The sequence below is a fragment of the Rhinichthys klamathensis genome, unplaced genomic scaffold, assembly GCF_029890125.1.
Source record: "Rhinichthys klamathensis goyatoka isolate OS25496 unplaced genomic scaffold, OSU_Roscu_1.1 h1tg000139l_1, whole genome shotgun sequence".
Taxonomy (NCBI): Eukaryota; Metazoa; Chordata; class Actinopteri; order Cypriniformes; family Leuciscidae; genus Rhinichthys; species Rhinichthys klamathensis.
Window position 1 is genome coordinate 924,195 of NW_026606674.1, and position 12,853 is coordinate 937,047.

At 38.1% G+C, this 12,853-nt stretch overlaps 1 protein-coding gene across 1 annotated transcript in view; it reads right to left on the reverse strand.

Moving 5' to 3' along the window:
* Positions 1-10,711, reverse strand: part of tmem178bb (transmembrane protein 178Bb) — a 79,214-nt gene extending 68,503 nt beyond the window's left edge. Inside the window, exons 1-2 of the mRNA XM_056257505.1 lie at positions 10,327-10,711; positions 8,411-9,049 (exon numbers count right to left, since the gene is read on the reverse strand). Of these exons, the coding sequence (XP_056113480.1) occupies positions 8,411-8,792 (382 nt within the window). The 5' untranslated portion in view covers positions 8,793-9,049; positions 10,327-10,711. The remainder of the gene's footprint in view (positions 1-8,410; positions 9,050-10,326) is intronic.
* Positions 10,712-12,853: the final 2,142 nt, after the last annotated feature.

The window sequence follows — 12,853 nt, forward strand, 5'->3', positions numbered from 1 at the left end:
TTGTCGGCTTCCTGAAAGCTCTCATTCAACCCGGCAGCTGCGCTGGACGTGGTTCTCATTAGAATCGGCCTGCTCTCTCCCACAGACCTTTTAACAAGCGTCTTGTCTTTCTCGGGCCTGAATGGATTGCTGATTGGTGTCATTGCACCGTGAGCTGAACCCAACTGAAGTCCAGCCCTTCTGATGAACCATTGATCAAACGAGAGGATGTGAGGAAGAGGGGATGAGAAAGAGGAAGGGCGTCCACCAGGAGGAGGGAGGGCTTATACATCAGAGATCAGGTCTGGATTCCAGCTTTCGCTCAATCGACCCTATTTAGACTCAAAGCCAATAACAGGAAGTAAAGACTGAGCGGCGCAAAAACACTTTCTTAATCAGTATATCTGCACATCCTTAAAACAAGATACATTTACTGGGGAATTAAAAGATATTAAAACCTTCTAACAGCATCTAAATGCACATTAATATGTACATTTAGAGAATGTGTTTATTGTGTTGCTTGCAGTTTATTCATTTGAGGATGTTTTATGGTTTTATATTGTTTTTAGCATTAAAAAAAATAGATTTACTAAAGTTTGCACTTAAAATACTTTGCCAGCGGGGTATTAAAAACACAATCAAGATTATTTGAAAACAAACAAGTCTTATTAATAATCCTATTATTTTAAAGAGTTTTGCTTCGCAAGCAAATTCATCTTGTTTTAATGATGATTTAAGGGCATTTTTTACTAGTAAATAAAATACTTAAGAAAATGAAGATGAGGATAAATTGATTGAGTGCACATAGAGATTAAAGATTAATTATAGTTTTCTCTGCCTATATAACTATAACTCCTCTTGTTTTTCTTATGACTCACTGGTTAGTTGAGTAATAACTTAAAACACTTGAAGCAATAAAAATTTTGGAAAATACTTGAAAGTAACACTTTTTGTGCTTGAAATTGGTTCAAATTGATAGAAGGATAACAATGATTGGTATCAACAACTGAAATGGTCCCTTGACAAGATGTAGGTTACCACAACTTTGTTTATCATATTCAAATGACCCATTTTGCATTTCAAATGAGCTATTTTGCATTGTCATGATAAGGTTTCATTCATTTTAAATAGCCAAATAGGCAAAAATATGATTTGAATTTGAATTATCATATTATATATCTAAATGCATGAGACTGGCCTAGACTTTTTCAGATTTGAAATGGCACCAAGGCTTTTCGCTTTGGCATTGACCCTCTCATAATGAGTGAAGATCATCCGGTGTTTATCACACTCTCCCAAATTCAATGACAAACTAATGAGAGCAACTGAATGGATCAATGTCTGTCTCACCATTTCAAATGCATTACTTGTCTTATGGCTCAGCTTACAAAGAGTCCCTATGATTGATCTGCTCCAAAAGAACATTTCCCACAGACAGCAAATCCAAAATAGCAACTAAACACCACAGAGATGATTTGGGGGTGAAACAGCAGCAGAAAGTGTTTTGAAAAATTGAGCCGTTCTTGATGACTTCTGTAAAAGGGAACTCCAAATACTCTGGTGGACGTGAATGAGGAGGGAGATTTTTGGTCATTCTTTTACCTCATTCCTTCCTTCACTTCACTGCAGTGTGCCATCCTTTGGTGGTGAAATCATCAGCACTCCATTTTCAGGAGACTAATCTGCGTGCCAGAATATAAATTGGGCTGCAAGAAGGAGTGAGACGAATCGAACGAGGGGGGAGGGGCGAGTGTCATTTCCTCTTGACTAACAGCCCTCGCCGTCTATTCTTTATCCCTCCACTTCTGCTTGTAATTGCACAAAGCAGTCGCATTCATCTGACTGGACATTTTACCAACAGTTCCACTGCAATTCTCTCACATCTGTTGTCTGTCTTTCAGGTGCAGCATTACTACTGGTATTTCTAACCATCCTCCTCCAGTTTCCTGCGTGGCAACCCCCACGCCTCCGCTTTGTTCACCTCGCAGGGCTGTTTGTGAGAAGGAGACCTGTGCCAGGCTTCATCAGGGAAAACAGAAAGACAAACAACAGGGCTCACAATGACTCGAGGTCACGCAGCATTCACCGATATCAATTCTGCGGTGTGGTGCCAAATGAAACGGCCACATTTATCAGTCCCGTTGAAACACAGACGGCTGTCAGCCGAATATTAGAAGCAGGGCTTGTGCTTTCTAGCATTCAGGGACAAATTATAACAGCCCTACAGCAGTGTGACAGGAAAATAATTATACGTTTTAATTAGGGAGAAGTATTCTGGTGGCTTATTTCCAGAGTGATTTCCAGGCATGGTTCTAAAATAACAGATTTATTGAGGAATCGTTTTAAAGTCGGTGAAATGTGCCGCTGACTTTTTCTTTTCTTTTTTTATCGGGAAATGAGTGGATTGTAAAAAGTAGGCAATAGAGATTATATACCAGAATTTGCCAGATGTTTGGAGAGGGTTAACATAAAAACAAAAGGGCTTAATGACCACCTGAAAGGGAAAGACTTTCAGAGGCAGAGCAAGTCCTGTTTAGATGAAAGACAAAAAAAAAAAAAAATTATGTTGAATAATGTGCACTGATGAATTGTGCATAATAAGACCAGGAATGGGAATTAAGAAAGTAAAAAAGGATACATTTTGATTTCATGCTGACTTTAATGGCATCTTAAATGGTTTTCAAACCATCTGATTTAATGTTTTGATAGAAGCGGTCTCATTTCGAAGGCTGTTTCGTCTCGTTTCATTGCCTCATTTCAGTAAAGTAACCATTACATTCCAAAGTCATCGAAATTACAACTATTTTATAATGGTTACTTTTATGAAATGAGTCATCCTTGATGACGTATGCGGCCGACAAATACAACATCCAAATCAATCAATTATTGTATTTTAAACAAAATTAACTCCTTGGAATCATCTTTCAAATGGCTTACTTAGCTATTTTTGCATATTAACCTATTAAAAAATACGTATGTTTCATGTTACATTACCCCGAATGTTGCATTTTGGAATATTAAAAAATAGCCTTGAATAGGAAAATTAGCATTTTTAAAGGATATTTAGGCTAGTCCTTTATCTGAAACCCAGTAATAAATCCCAAAAATGTCTCTGATTAGTGAACACACTCCACAAAACGTCCGCAAAACCACATGTTAAATCATTGAAGAACCATGTGACATCTCCCCGGTCAGAGATCTTTCATGGTGTGATGAAAATGTCGATATCTGCAGACGTAGTAGCCAATGATCACATTAGCATAATTTCAAACAGGAGTGGAATAGTGATATAAGCTCAAGCTGTTATCAAGCAGCACGCTATTTTCAAGTCTGTCATATCTTAAATACACAATTGTGCGTCTTATTCAAACTAAGTGGGAAATATTCTCCCCGCACTAATGAGGGTGCTTTACACACTTTGAGGCCAAATCATAATCTGCTGGTCGTGGGGGCTGAGTCCAAGCACTCTGTCAAGTCGCATTTCACTATACGGATATTTGTTGGAAATGAAAGCCGTAACAGAAAATGAAAAGGGAGGTTATTGGATACCTCATTTATTTGAGCGTAGTTCCTCCAAAGATCTTGAATGCCTCCTGGCCTTGAAAATTACTGAACGCTTTTCCCTTTCTCTACACTTTATTGAAAGTCACACCCAATTTCTGTGATATAATTTGCCTTGGAAAAAAATCATGGTAAGAGGAAATTCAAAGCAATAAAAACTCCATTGCACAGTCTATTCCTTGTTCCCAAGAGATGTACCCAGCATCCCACCCCAACACCTGTGTATTTGATTAGTGTCGGCGCCCGGGTCCCAGTGCGGCTTACTGTTTGAACTGTGAAGGTGTGGCGTCTTCCTCCCATGGCATCCAATTTAAACACTGAAAACAAGGAAGCCAGATCCTTGGAGAACTCAAGTACAATCCAATCCTTGTCTTCGCTCTAGCCTGCTGAGCAAGAATGTATTTGGAGGGCCTTTCTTATAATAAGGTGAGATTTAATGTCCAAATGTGCAAAATAAAGTCTCAATTGAGATCTAAAGGTTACACTGGCTCGATCCGTACTCCATTTTTTGCTGCTAATTGCATATGTGTTCTGGTGTTTCTCATCTCTAATCTCTCTCTTTCTCTCCCTATCTTGAGGTTTGCCTGTATTAATAGTGGGAGGTTGGATCTCACTCTCCTGTCGCTGTGATTGTGTTCCAGGTCTAAAATGTCTTCATCATCCCTGATGGGTGTCCCTCTGGGAGGCAGGGACAGATGGTGGACAATGAGATGGGTTGGCTGTTTCTGCATGATCTCACCCTCCTCTCACACTCTCACTCAGATAGACTTTTTCAATTTTCCACAAATTCCAGATGCCGCCATCTTTCGCATCATTTCCTATTTCTTGTCATACTTTCCATTGCGCAGGTTTGTCTTTCAACAAACTACTAACATAGACCATTTCCTCTGTGCTGCAATATGTTGCTAATGTGAAATCTTCCAGAATAATACCAGTGATATAAGTAACATTCTAGCATGATGCTAATCAATTCTTAAAGGTGAACTGTCATTTCTACACAAATCACACACTCCCGGGGTTCTGCAAAACCCGAGCAACTGCTGTTGTGAGAATAAGAATGCTACAGTCTTTATTTTTTAACAAAGATTTTGTTTTTTTCGACAAAAAATTATATTCAAATAATTGAACGAAACATTTTGTATATTAATTATTTTATTATAGTTTTATACTGAATAAAACTAATAATTTCAGTCACCAAAAATTACATTTTAGTTGACAAGAAAGTGCAAAATTAAATAAAATATTTGTTTAACAAAAAACAACATATGAAAACTTTTTTTAAAATGTGCATTAGTTTTTCATTGTGTTTTAGTGCATTGTTATGGGAAGGTTCACAATGTGTGACTAATATTTTATAATATATAATTATATTAAAATAATATAATTAAAATAATTAATTTATATACAGTGCTGGTCAGTATTATTTGCCCCCTTGGTAAATATGATCAAAGATGGCTGTAAAAAATAAATCTGCATTGTTTTATTTATTTATTTATTTTAAATTGCAAAAATATAACCTTTTATTGAAGTGAAATAATTGAAAGTGGGGGGAAAATCACGTTATGAAATAAATATTTTTCTCCAAAAACACGTTGGGAACAATTATTTGCCCCCTTTTATTAAATACTTTTTGCAACCTCCTTTTTCCAAGATAATAGCTCTGAGTCTTCTCCTATAATGCCTGATGAGTTTGGAGAACACCTGACAAGAGATCAGAGACCATTCCTCCATACAGAATCTCTCCAGATCCTTCAGATTCCCAGATCCATGTCGGCGCTTCTTCTCTTCAGTTCAGCCCACTCATTTTCTATAGGGTTCGGGTCAGGGACTGGGATGGCCATTGCAGATGCTTGGTTTTGTGCTCAGTAACCCATTTTTGTTTTGATTTTGATGTTTGTTTTTGGATCACTGTCCTGATGGAAGATCCAAAAATGGCCCGTTACAAGATTTCTAGCATAGGTTGTCAGGTTTTGATTTTTTATCTGTTGGTATTTGATCGAATCCATGATGCCATGTATCTGAACAAGATGTCCAGGACCTCAGGCAGAAAATTAGGCCCACAGCATTAAAGATACAGAGTATTTAATTTTACATACTTTTTTATCCCTGTGTGCACCAAACCCATCTTAAGTGTTTGCTGCCAAAAAAGCTACTTTTTTTGTTTCATCTGACCGTAGAACCCGTCAAGTTCCAGTATGTCACTTTTCAAACATTCTATGGACAGATGAAACAAAAAAAGAGCTTTTCGGCAGCAAACACTTAATATGGGTTTGGTTCACACGGGGATAAAAAAGTACCCCATGTGTAAAATGAAATACTCTTCTGTATCTTTAATGCTGTGGGCCTAATTTATTTTTTACAGCCATCTTTGATCATGTTTACCAAGGGGGCAAATAATTCTGACCAGCACTGTATATATTTAGATTTTGATTTCATATTGTCATATTTTCGAAAACAGTATAATTAAAATCTTTAAATTATCATCTAGATGTGCATTTTTCATCTCGTCTTTGTTATTGTTTTTTTTTTTTAACTTTGTCAATCAACATTTTTTTAACAAAATTAACTGGAATCATCCTTCGAATGGCTTACTTTTAGTTATCTTTGCTAATTAAGCTGGAGTCTGTGAAAAAGTTTTAATTTAAATTCCCACAAAACAATAGCCATACAATAGCAAGATTAAATGGAGCATTTTTCATTCCCAATGAATGACTTCAAGTTTTGACCTCTTATCTGTGCACTACTGCTTTGCTCTCTCATTCATCATTCTATTCCTCCTTCTCTCTCCCAAGAGAGGATCCTGGGTAGAGACAGAGAATAAGCTTCCTCTGAGAGATGGGCAATGCCATTATGAGCACAGTCAGCACATTTCATAAAACGATGTGCTTGCAACCCAGATAATGATATGAATAATCATAAAAAAGAAATGTAATGGTAGCATTCACACATTTATTTATAAAGACGTATGGATATTGACAAATATTTACCAAACAAAGCACGCACAGATAAAGAAACGGCTGTTTACCTGAACAATACATGTTTTCAACTAAAAAAAAACACAGTCAGCTAATGACAAATTGTTCTTAACTCTTCATTATATCTCAGACACACAGGCAAACTGCTACTTGCATCACCCATCGCCCAAGGTGAATGGCAGAGATGGTGTAGAATAACACTGCATTGTTCTATCAATGCAACCCCCACCCCAAAACAGAACGCAGTATGTGGCTGGCAGGTGCCCCAGAGAGTTAAATGAGCTTTTGCTGATGGTGCAATACACAATCGGCTGGTACTGCACACAGTCATAACACACAGCACTACAGGGGCACCTCTTCACCACAAAATCCCTGTTATATAATCGCACACACACACACACACACATTAGGCACAGGTACCAGCGGAGGTGACACGATTCAAATAAGCAGAATTAAGCTTGTTTTTATTTTAGAGTGCATTTTGTGCTGCTACTTTCCCAGAACATGCGCACATTTGCAGACAGAGGTTGGCGTGTAACCGGAGAGTATGCGACTCTCAGCAACTCTGGGCCTATTGTTTTGGTGTAACTTGACTGAAGCACAGCCTACGGTGTTTGGGCTGACATAGTTTGAGGCTCAGGATATAGACATCCTTTGTGTGTGTGTGTGTGTGTAGCTATTAATATATTCATTACATAAGCCTCTAACCATTGAGGAGTAAATTAACTTAGTTTGGTGGAAGATAATAAGTCCCATAATGTGAGACTAGCCATAGGCTTTCACACCTTCTTCATATGCGAAGGACTCATCACTCCAGCTAATACACGAGTGGTGAACTCCATTTTTTACCATCTCTGTTTGTTACACATTATTTGTGTCTGTGCACATGAATGGGGCAGTATTAGTGTGGGCCTCCAGTTTGGAAGGCTGACATCAATTTGTGTATGTCTAGAGTTTATGAATGAAAATGTTTCAGTGTTTTAGTAAATCTCGCACTGCAAAGAGATATGCAATAGATTTGCTGTTTCTGAAAGTAGTACAAGTGCTTGGGTGGCAAAGAGTAGTGCTAAAGTTTCAAACTTTCAGGCTGCCACTTTATATTGGTTGGCTATGGATGGTCAAATAAATGCAAGAATTTCAAGACCAACCACAATTCAGAATGCAAATATTACAATAACACCATCACAGCTGTTGCATTTTGAATGCTGAATATTCAAATACATCTGATTCACTAAGTCTACATCAACGGCAAAGTTAAAAACCTTTAGTCTCAAATTTGTTTAAAAAATAGAGATCAGCTGATATTGTTTTTTTATGACCAATACAGATATTTTTGTAAAAAAAAAAATATCAAGTGAACGATAAGAATATGCAAAACCGATTTTTTTTTATTTCTTTAAACAAAAAGGAAAATAACCAGGTTTTTTTATTTTTTATTTAGTAGAATATACATAATGACCATAATAATAACAATTTTTTTTTATGTAACAGGTATTCATGCTTAAGTTAATAATATATTATAATAATTATTATTGTTATTATTGTTGTTGGATTAAAGTATGAATGGCTGTTATGTAAAATGTTGCTTGACCCATCACTGAATTATGTAGAAAATTGTGAATATATGCTAAAAATATCGGTGAAACAGCCTATTGGTTTGTCTAAAAGATACACTGTTTATAAATTAGAAATAGATAGCAGAACTAGTAGTTTAAATATAATATAAAAGCGATTCAGACTGAATTCATAGTTTTAATGTAAGGGTTTCAGAACAAACCTTGACCAGAATTTTGAGGAATATCGGTACACTGCTGCCTTGCAAACACTCTAATAAGAATATGATATCACGTCTGCCTTTCACAATGAATGATAGACACAAAACGTCACTGTCCTACCTTTTCGAATGAAGTCCTCGATATCTTGATCAAATCCAAGCCGATGGCATTTGCTCCACAGCCCCATGTTGGTGGAGTTATACTGCCTGCTGCACTCATCGGCGGCGCTCATGGCGAACAGCTGCCGCCTATTCCGCGCCAGCAGCAGCTTCTCCTCCCAGTGGTCCAGGCGCGAGCGGCTCGCCCGCAGAGGGAGGCTGTTGTTGGGGATGTAAATAAAGCCTGGGTCCTTCCGGCGGCTGGAGAAACTTCGGCACCTCTCTCGGTACCTCCGGGCGTCCGTCTCGTACCAGTGGTCGGAGCAGATAGCCACTGCCAGCATCCCGAGCGCGCAGAGGGACAGAGACAGACCGGCGTAGAGCAGCAACTTCCCAGCAGCCATGCTCGCGTTCGCTCAGAGCCGCGTCAGCACCACAACAGCTTGGAGAGCTCCTCGACGTGCACCCGCATCCCGCCGGGCACGCGGACTGAGAGAACTGATATCAGTCGGTGCAGTGGAATCTGTTTCTATTGAAGACCTCGAGCTGAAGCCCGACAGAAAATATAAGCCTTATTTAAGGTCCATCCGTGGCCCTTCCCATCCAATAACAGTGATGAAACCAGACGATTCAGTCAGGTCCTCGTTCACATGAACCAAGCCTTAAAAAAAAAAGCAGAGGAAGATTTTTTTAACCATTGTTATTATAGCTGCATTAATGCAAGAATGCCATTAATTTGGGGTTTGGATTACCCCCCCCCCCCCCCCCCAAAGGGAAGTCAGAAAAGGTGTGTGTGGATATTCAAGTAGGCTATATACGTTTCAATTGTCAAACGCTTCAGCAACCAGAAAAGTTAGATTATAAGTTTGTCAGAGCGCGGGATTTCATCTGTGGCCAAACAGGCGCTAGATAAATCGCGGTAACCATAGCAACCGTTACGCGCTTTCTGTAGCAAGCATCTATGATACTGGATATCAGGCTATTTGTCGTCATTATAAATGTACATCACAAATACAGCCTAACAACGTAGGGGCCTAATTGTTTTCGTAAGTCTTTTGCATAGCTAATTGTCGATTCGTTAACTGTGCTAGTGGTCAAATGACATGCGTTTCTCAAAAAAATGCCTTTAAGAAGTCAACCAATGATGACCAAGTGCTTTTGAATCATTTAAAAAGAACCGAGTCAATCGTTCGGGAATCGGACTAGAATTTTCACGGCATGCTCTATGTTTTCAATTCACAAAAAATAACCAGCTCATAAAGAGTCATTATTTCGGGAGTTGGACTACGTTTTTGGTATGCTACTTAATGTTTTAATTCACTAAAATAAAAACAGCTAAGAGTGATTCTCGGACTGTACTGGTCGCGCGAAGAATCGGTAAATTCAGCGAATATTAGCTAATGGGGGGAACTGTCTGTCAGAGTAATTTAGTTCAGTTCGCATATGCGGAAGAATAGCCTAATTAACGACGTAATTATTTTAATTTTAATGACGGTAATTGTTGAAGGACCGTTAAAAGAACAGAAATGGATTTTGGTTCCCAACCCTTCCCATCCCATTTAGGTTGGCGCTGACAGACTATAGATTTTTGCTTTCCAGTTTATGTTACATATCTATTTCATAGAAATGCACAGTCGCGCGGCAGTCAGGTTTATTTTCTCATACATTCTCTATGGAATATGTAGGATGCATTGAACAAAACATTTATTAGCTACATTGCTGGCTGTTAAAGAGAAATGTAGCCTATTAAGATGACTCGACATTAATTCAATTAATTAAGCGTTATTTAAATCGAATTTATAGTAGGATAATTGTGATCACAATAGTAGATCATTCATGTAAAGGAATGTTTAAGAATAATACATCTATGCTCTTATTGCATCCATTGCTCGGGCCCCGTTTATAAGACTGATCAAGTAAATTAAATTCCGCACTCACCCCAATTAAAACTGACAAAACGGGTTCACTCCACTCCAATAATGCATCTCCAGACCATTTTGCGTTTGCAGCGACTGTATAATACGCTATATGCTGATATTCACTGCCAAATAATCCTATTCAACAGCGACACACGTTTATAAATGCTCTGCGCAGGAAATATCAAACCGTTCAACGACGCCGCATCTCAAAAGCTTCGCGTCTATCGATATCAGACCATTTGGCGGATTGTGCATCCTCCTCCTCGGACAATATGGTCCCAACATCCTCCGTGCATGTTGCCTCTGTCTGGGAAAAACAGCGGTGATGTCATGCTGTCAATATGAGATGTTCATTGTTTATTAAAGCGGCTTCTTAAAGGAGTCGCGCTACTGCTCTTGGTTCCGTGTCGAACTGTAACTGGAGTTGCCTTGCTGGCATTCTCTCTTAGATTTACACTTACTGAAGTAAACTAGTGTCTTTCATGAATAAATAATCAAAGGTTGCAGAATCTTTCATTTTGTCATTCTGCATCACCAGAGCTATAAAATGATACTACACCAGACCAAAAGCCTTTCAGGTTTGTTATTTGAAACCACTACTGTCCAGAACCAACAGCAGTCAGGTATATTGCTGAATAATGAATGAGAGTGGTGGCATCTGTGTGAGCGCAGTCTGAGAGGCCCTTGTACACACATTTTCTGTTTTATTGGGTTGCCCACCCTGCCACACAGTTTCAGATAATCTTGTGACTCTTGTGTTCGTTCTATTTTTGTGTAGGTGTATGTAAACGAGATTGATATATGAGGCTATACGTTAGTAAAGATGCAGTTTTAATGGGAAATAAACAGTTAGCAGGCCACTTATTTTATATAGGCCTAAATGTTTTAGATACACTGTTCACCTTTGATATGCAATTTCATGGATAATAGGCTAAATGTTTTCTGGTAACAGTAGGTTCAATTTGTTCTCCCTTATATCAATTAACTAGCAATGAAAAAAAAAGCATTTCTTAGTTTTAGTTAATGCTAATCTCAACATTTACTAATAAATTAGGCCTATTAAAATCAAATGTTGTATCTGTTAGTAAATGGACTTGAACTAACAATGATTTGTAGAAAGATTTTTTTTATTACCTTAACAAAATATAATAAATACTGAACAAATATATTTCTCATTGTTAATGTATAATTCACTCATTTTGTAGCGGCTAGCAAAAGCAAGCTAGCTTTAAAAGCATAGATCCCACCCTCTTCAGAGCGTTCATGTCTCAAAGCACATAATAATATTAAATGGACTGCATTTATATAGCGCTTTCACAGACCCAATGGCCACCAAAGTGCTTTACAATTTGCCTCACATTCACTCACTCACTCATACACCGACGGCGGTGTCAGCCATACAAGGCGCCATCCAGCTCGTCGGGAGCAGCTGGGGTTAGGTGTCTTGCTCATGGACACCTCGACACTTGGTCAGGTAGAACCGGGGATTGAACCACCAACCTTCCTGTTTGTAGACAATCTACATGAACCACTGAGGCACTGCCGCCCAATATGTTGATTATTACAATAATCAACATAAACAACTCAAAGAGCACTGACCTGTACACCTGACTGCTGCAGGTTAATTTCGCCATTGATAGTGTTGCTATTGAAATGCATAATTTCGAGTCATGAACCGCTCCGAGTAAAACGCCACAGGTTTCCATCTCTTCCAAATTGCAATAGTTATGACGTGAATGCAGCATAAGCTCGTTGTTTTGGTTCAGGAGGAACTGTAAAATGTGTCTGCTGTTTGTTTGCAGGGCTCGGTCTTGCGGAGTTATAAAAATACATACGTGGATAGGTAAGTTGGACATCATATCATTGCATTCGGACCTAATGCAATGATTGGATTAACATTTTATGGTCCTACGCCTTCCACAGACGATATATATATATATATATATATATATATATATATACACATATAAATGCATTTAGGCCACTTAACTTAGTGATTGATATCAGGATGTGCAGAGACTTTTAACCAGCAAAACAAAAAATAATTCTAGAAGAAATCGTCTACCCTACCTGGGACCTTATTTGTAAAGTTTTCTTACTAAAAAAAACATGCAATAAAGTGAGCAAAAGAGAATGTTATTTGCATTACAATATGACAAACAAATATATGTATTTGAAACATAAACTTTGAGATGTTTTGCACTTAAAAGTCAGAAGTTCAGTGAAAACAATATTTGTCCTAATCAAGAAGTGAACAGAATTGAAGGAAACTATTTAAGTAGATCTTTATGCCATGTTCTAGGGCGATAGCTACTATTGGCAGATATTGAATGTGACATAATTTGCTAAATGGGTGTGAAACTGCATAATATTGACTTGCATTGGATTGACTATTATTCAAAGATGTCTTTTCTTTATTGAATTCTGTCGGACTATAATTGTCTCTGGGACAGTATGAATGACAGCTTGACAGCTACATTTTAATTACATTTTAAGGGAGGCAAAGTTTTTGGAACTTATTTGCAGCTAACACTGAAAACTGAACA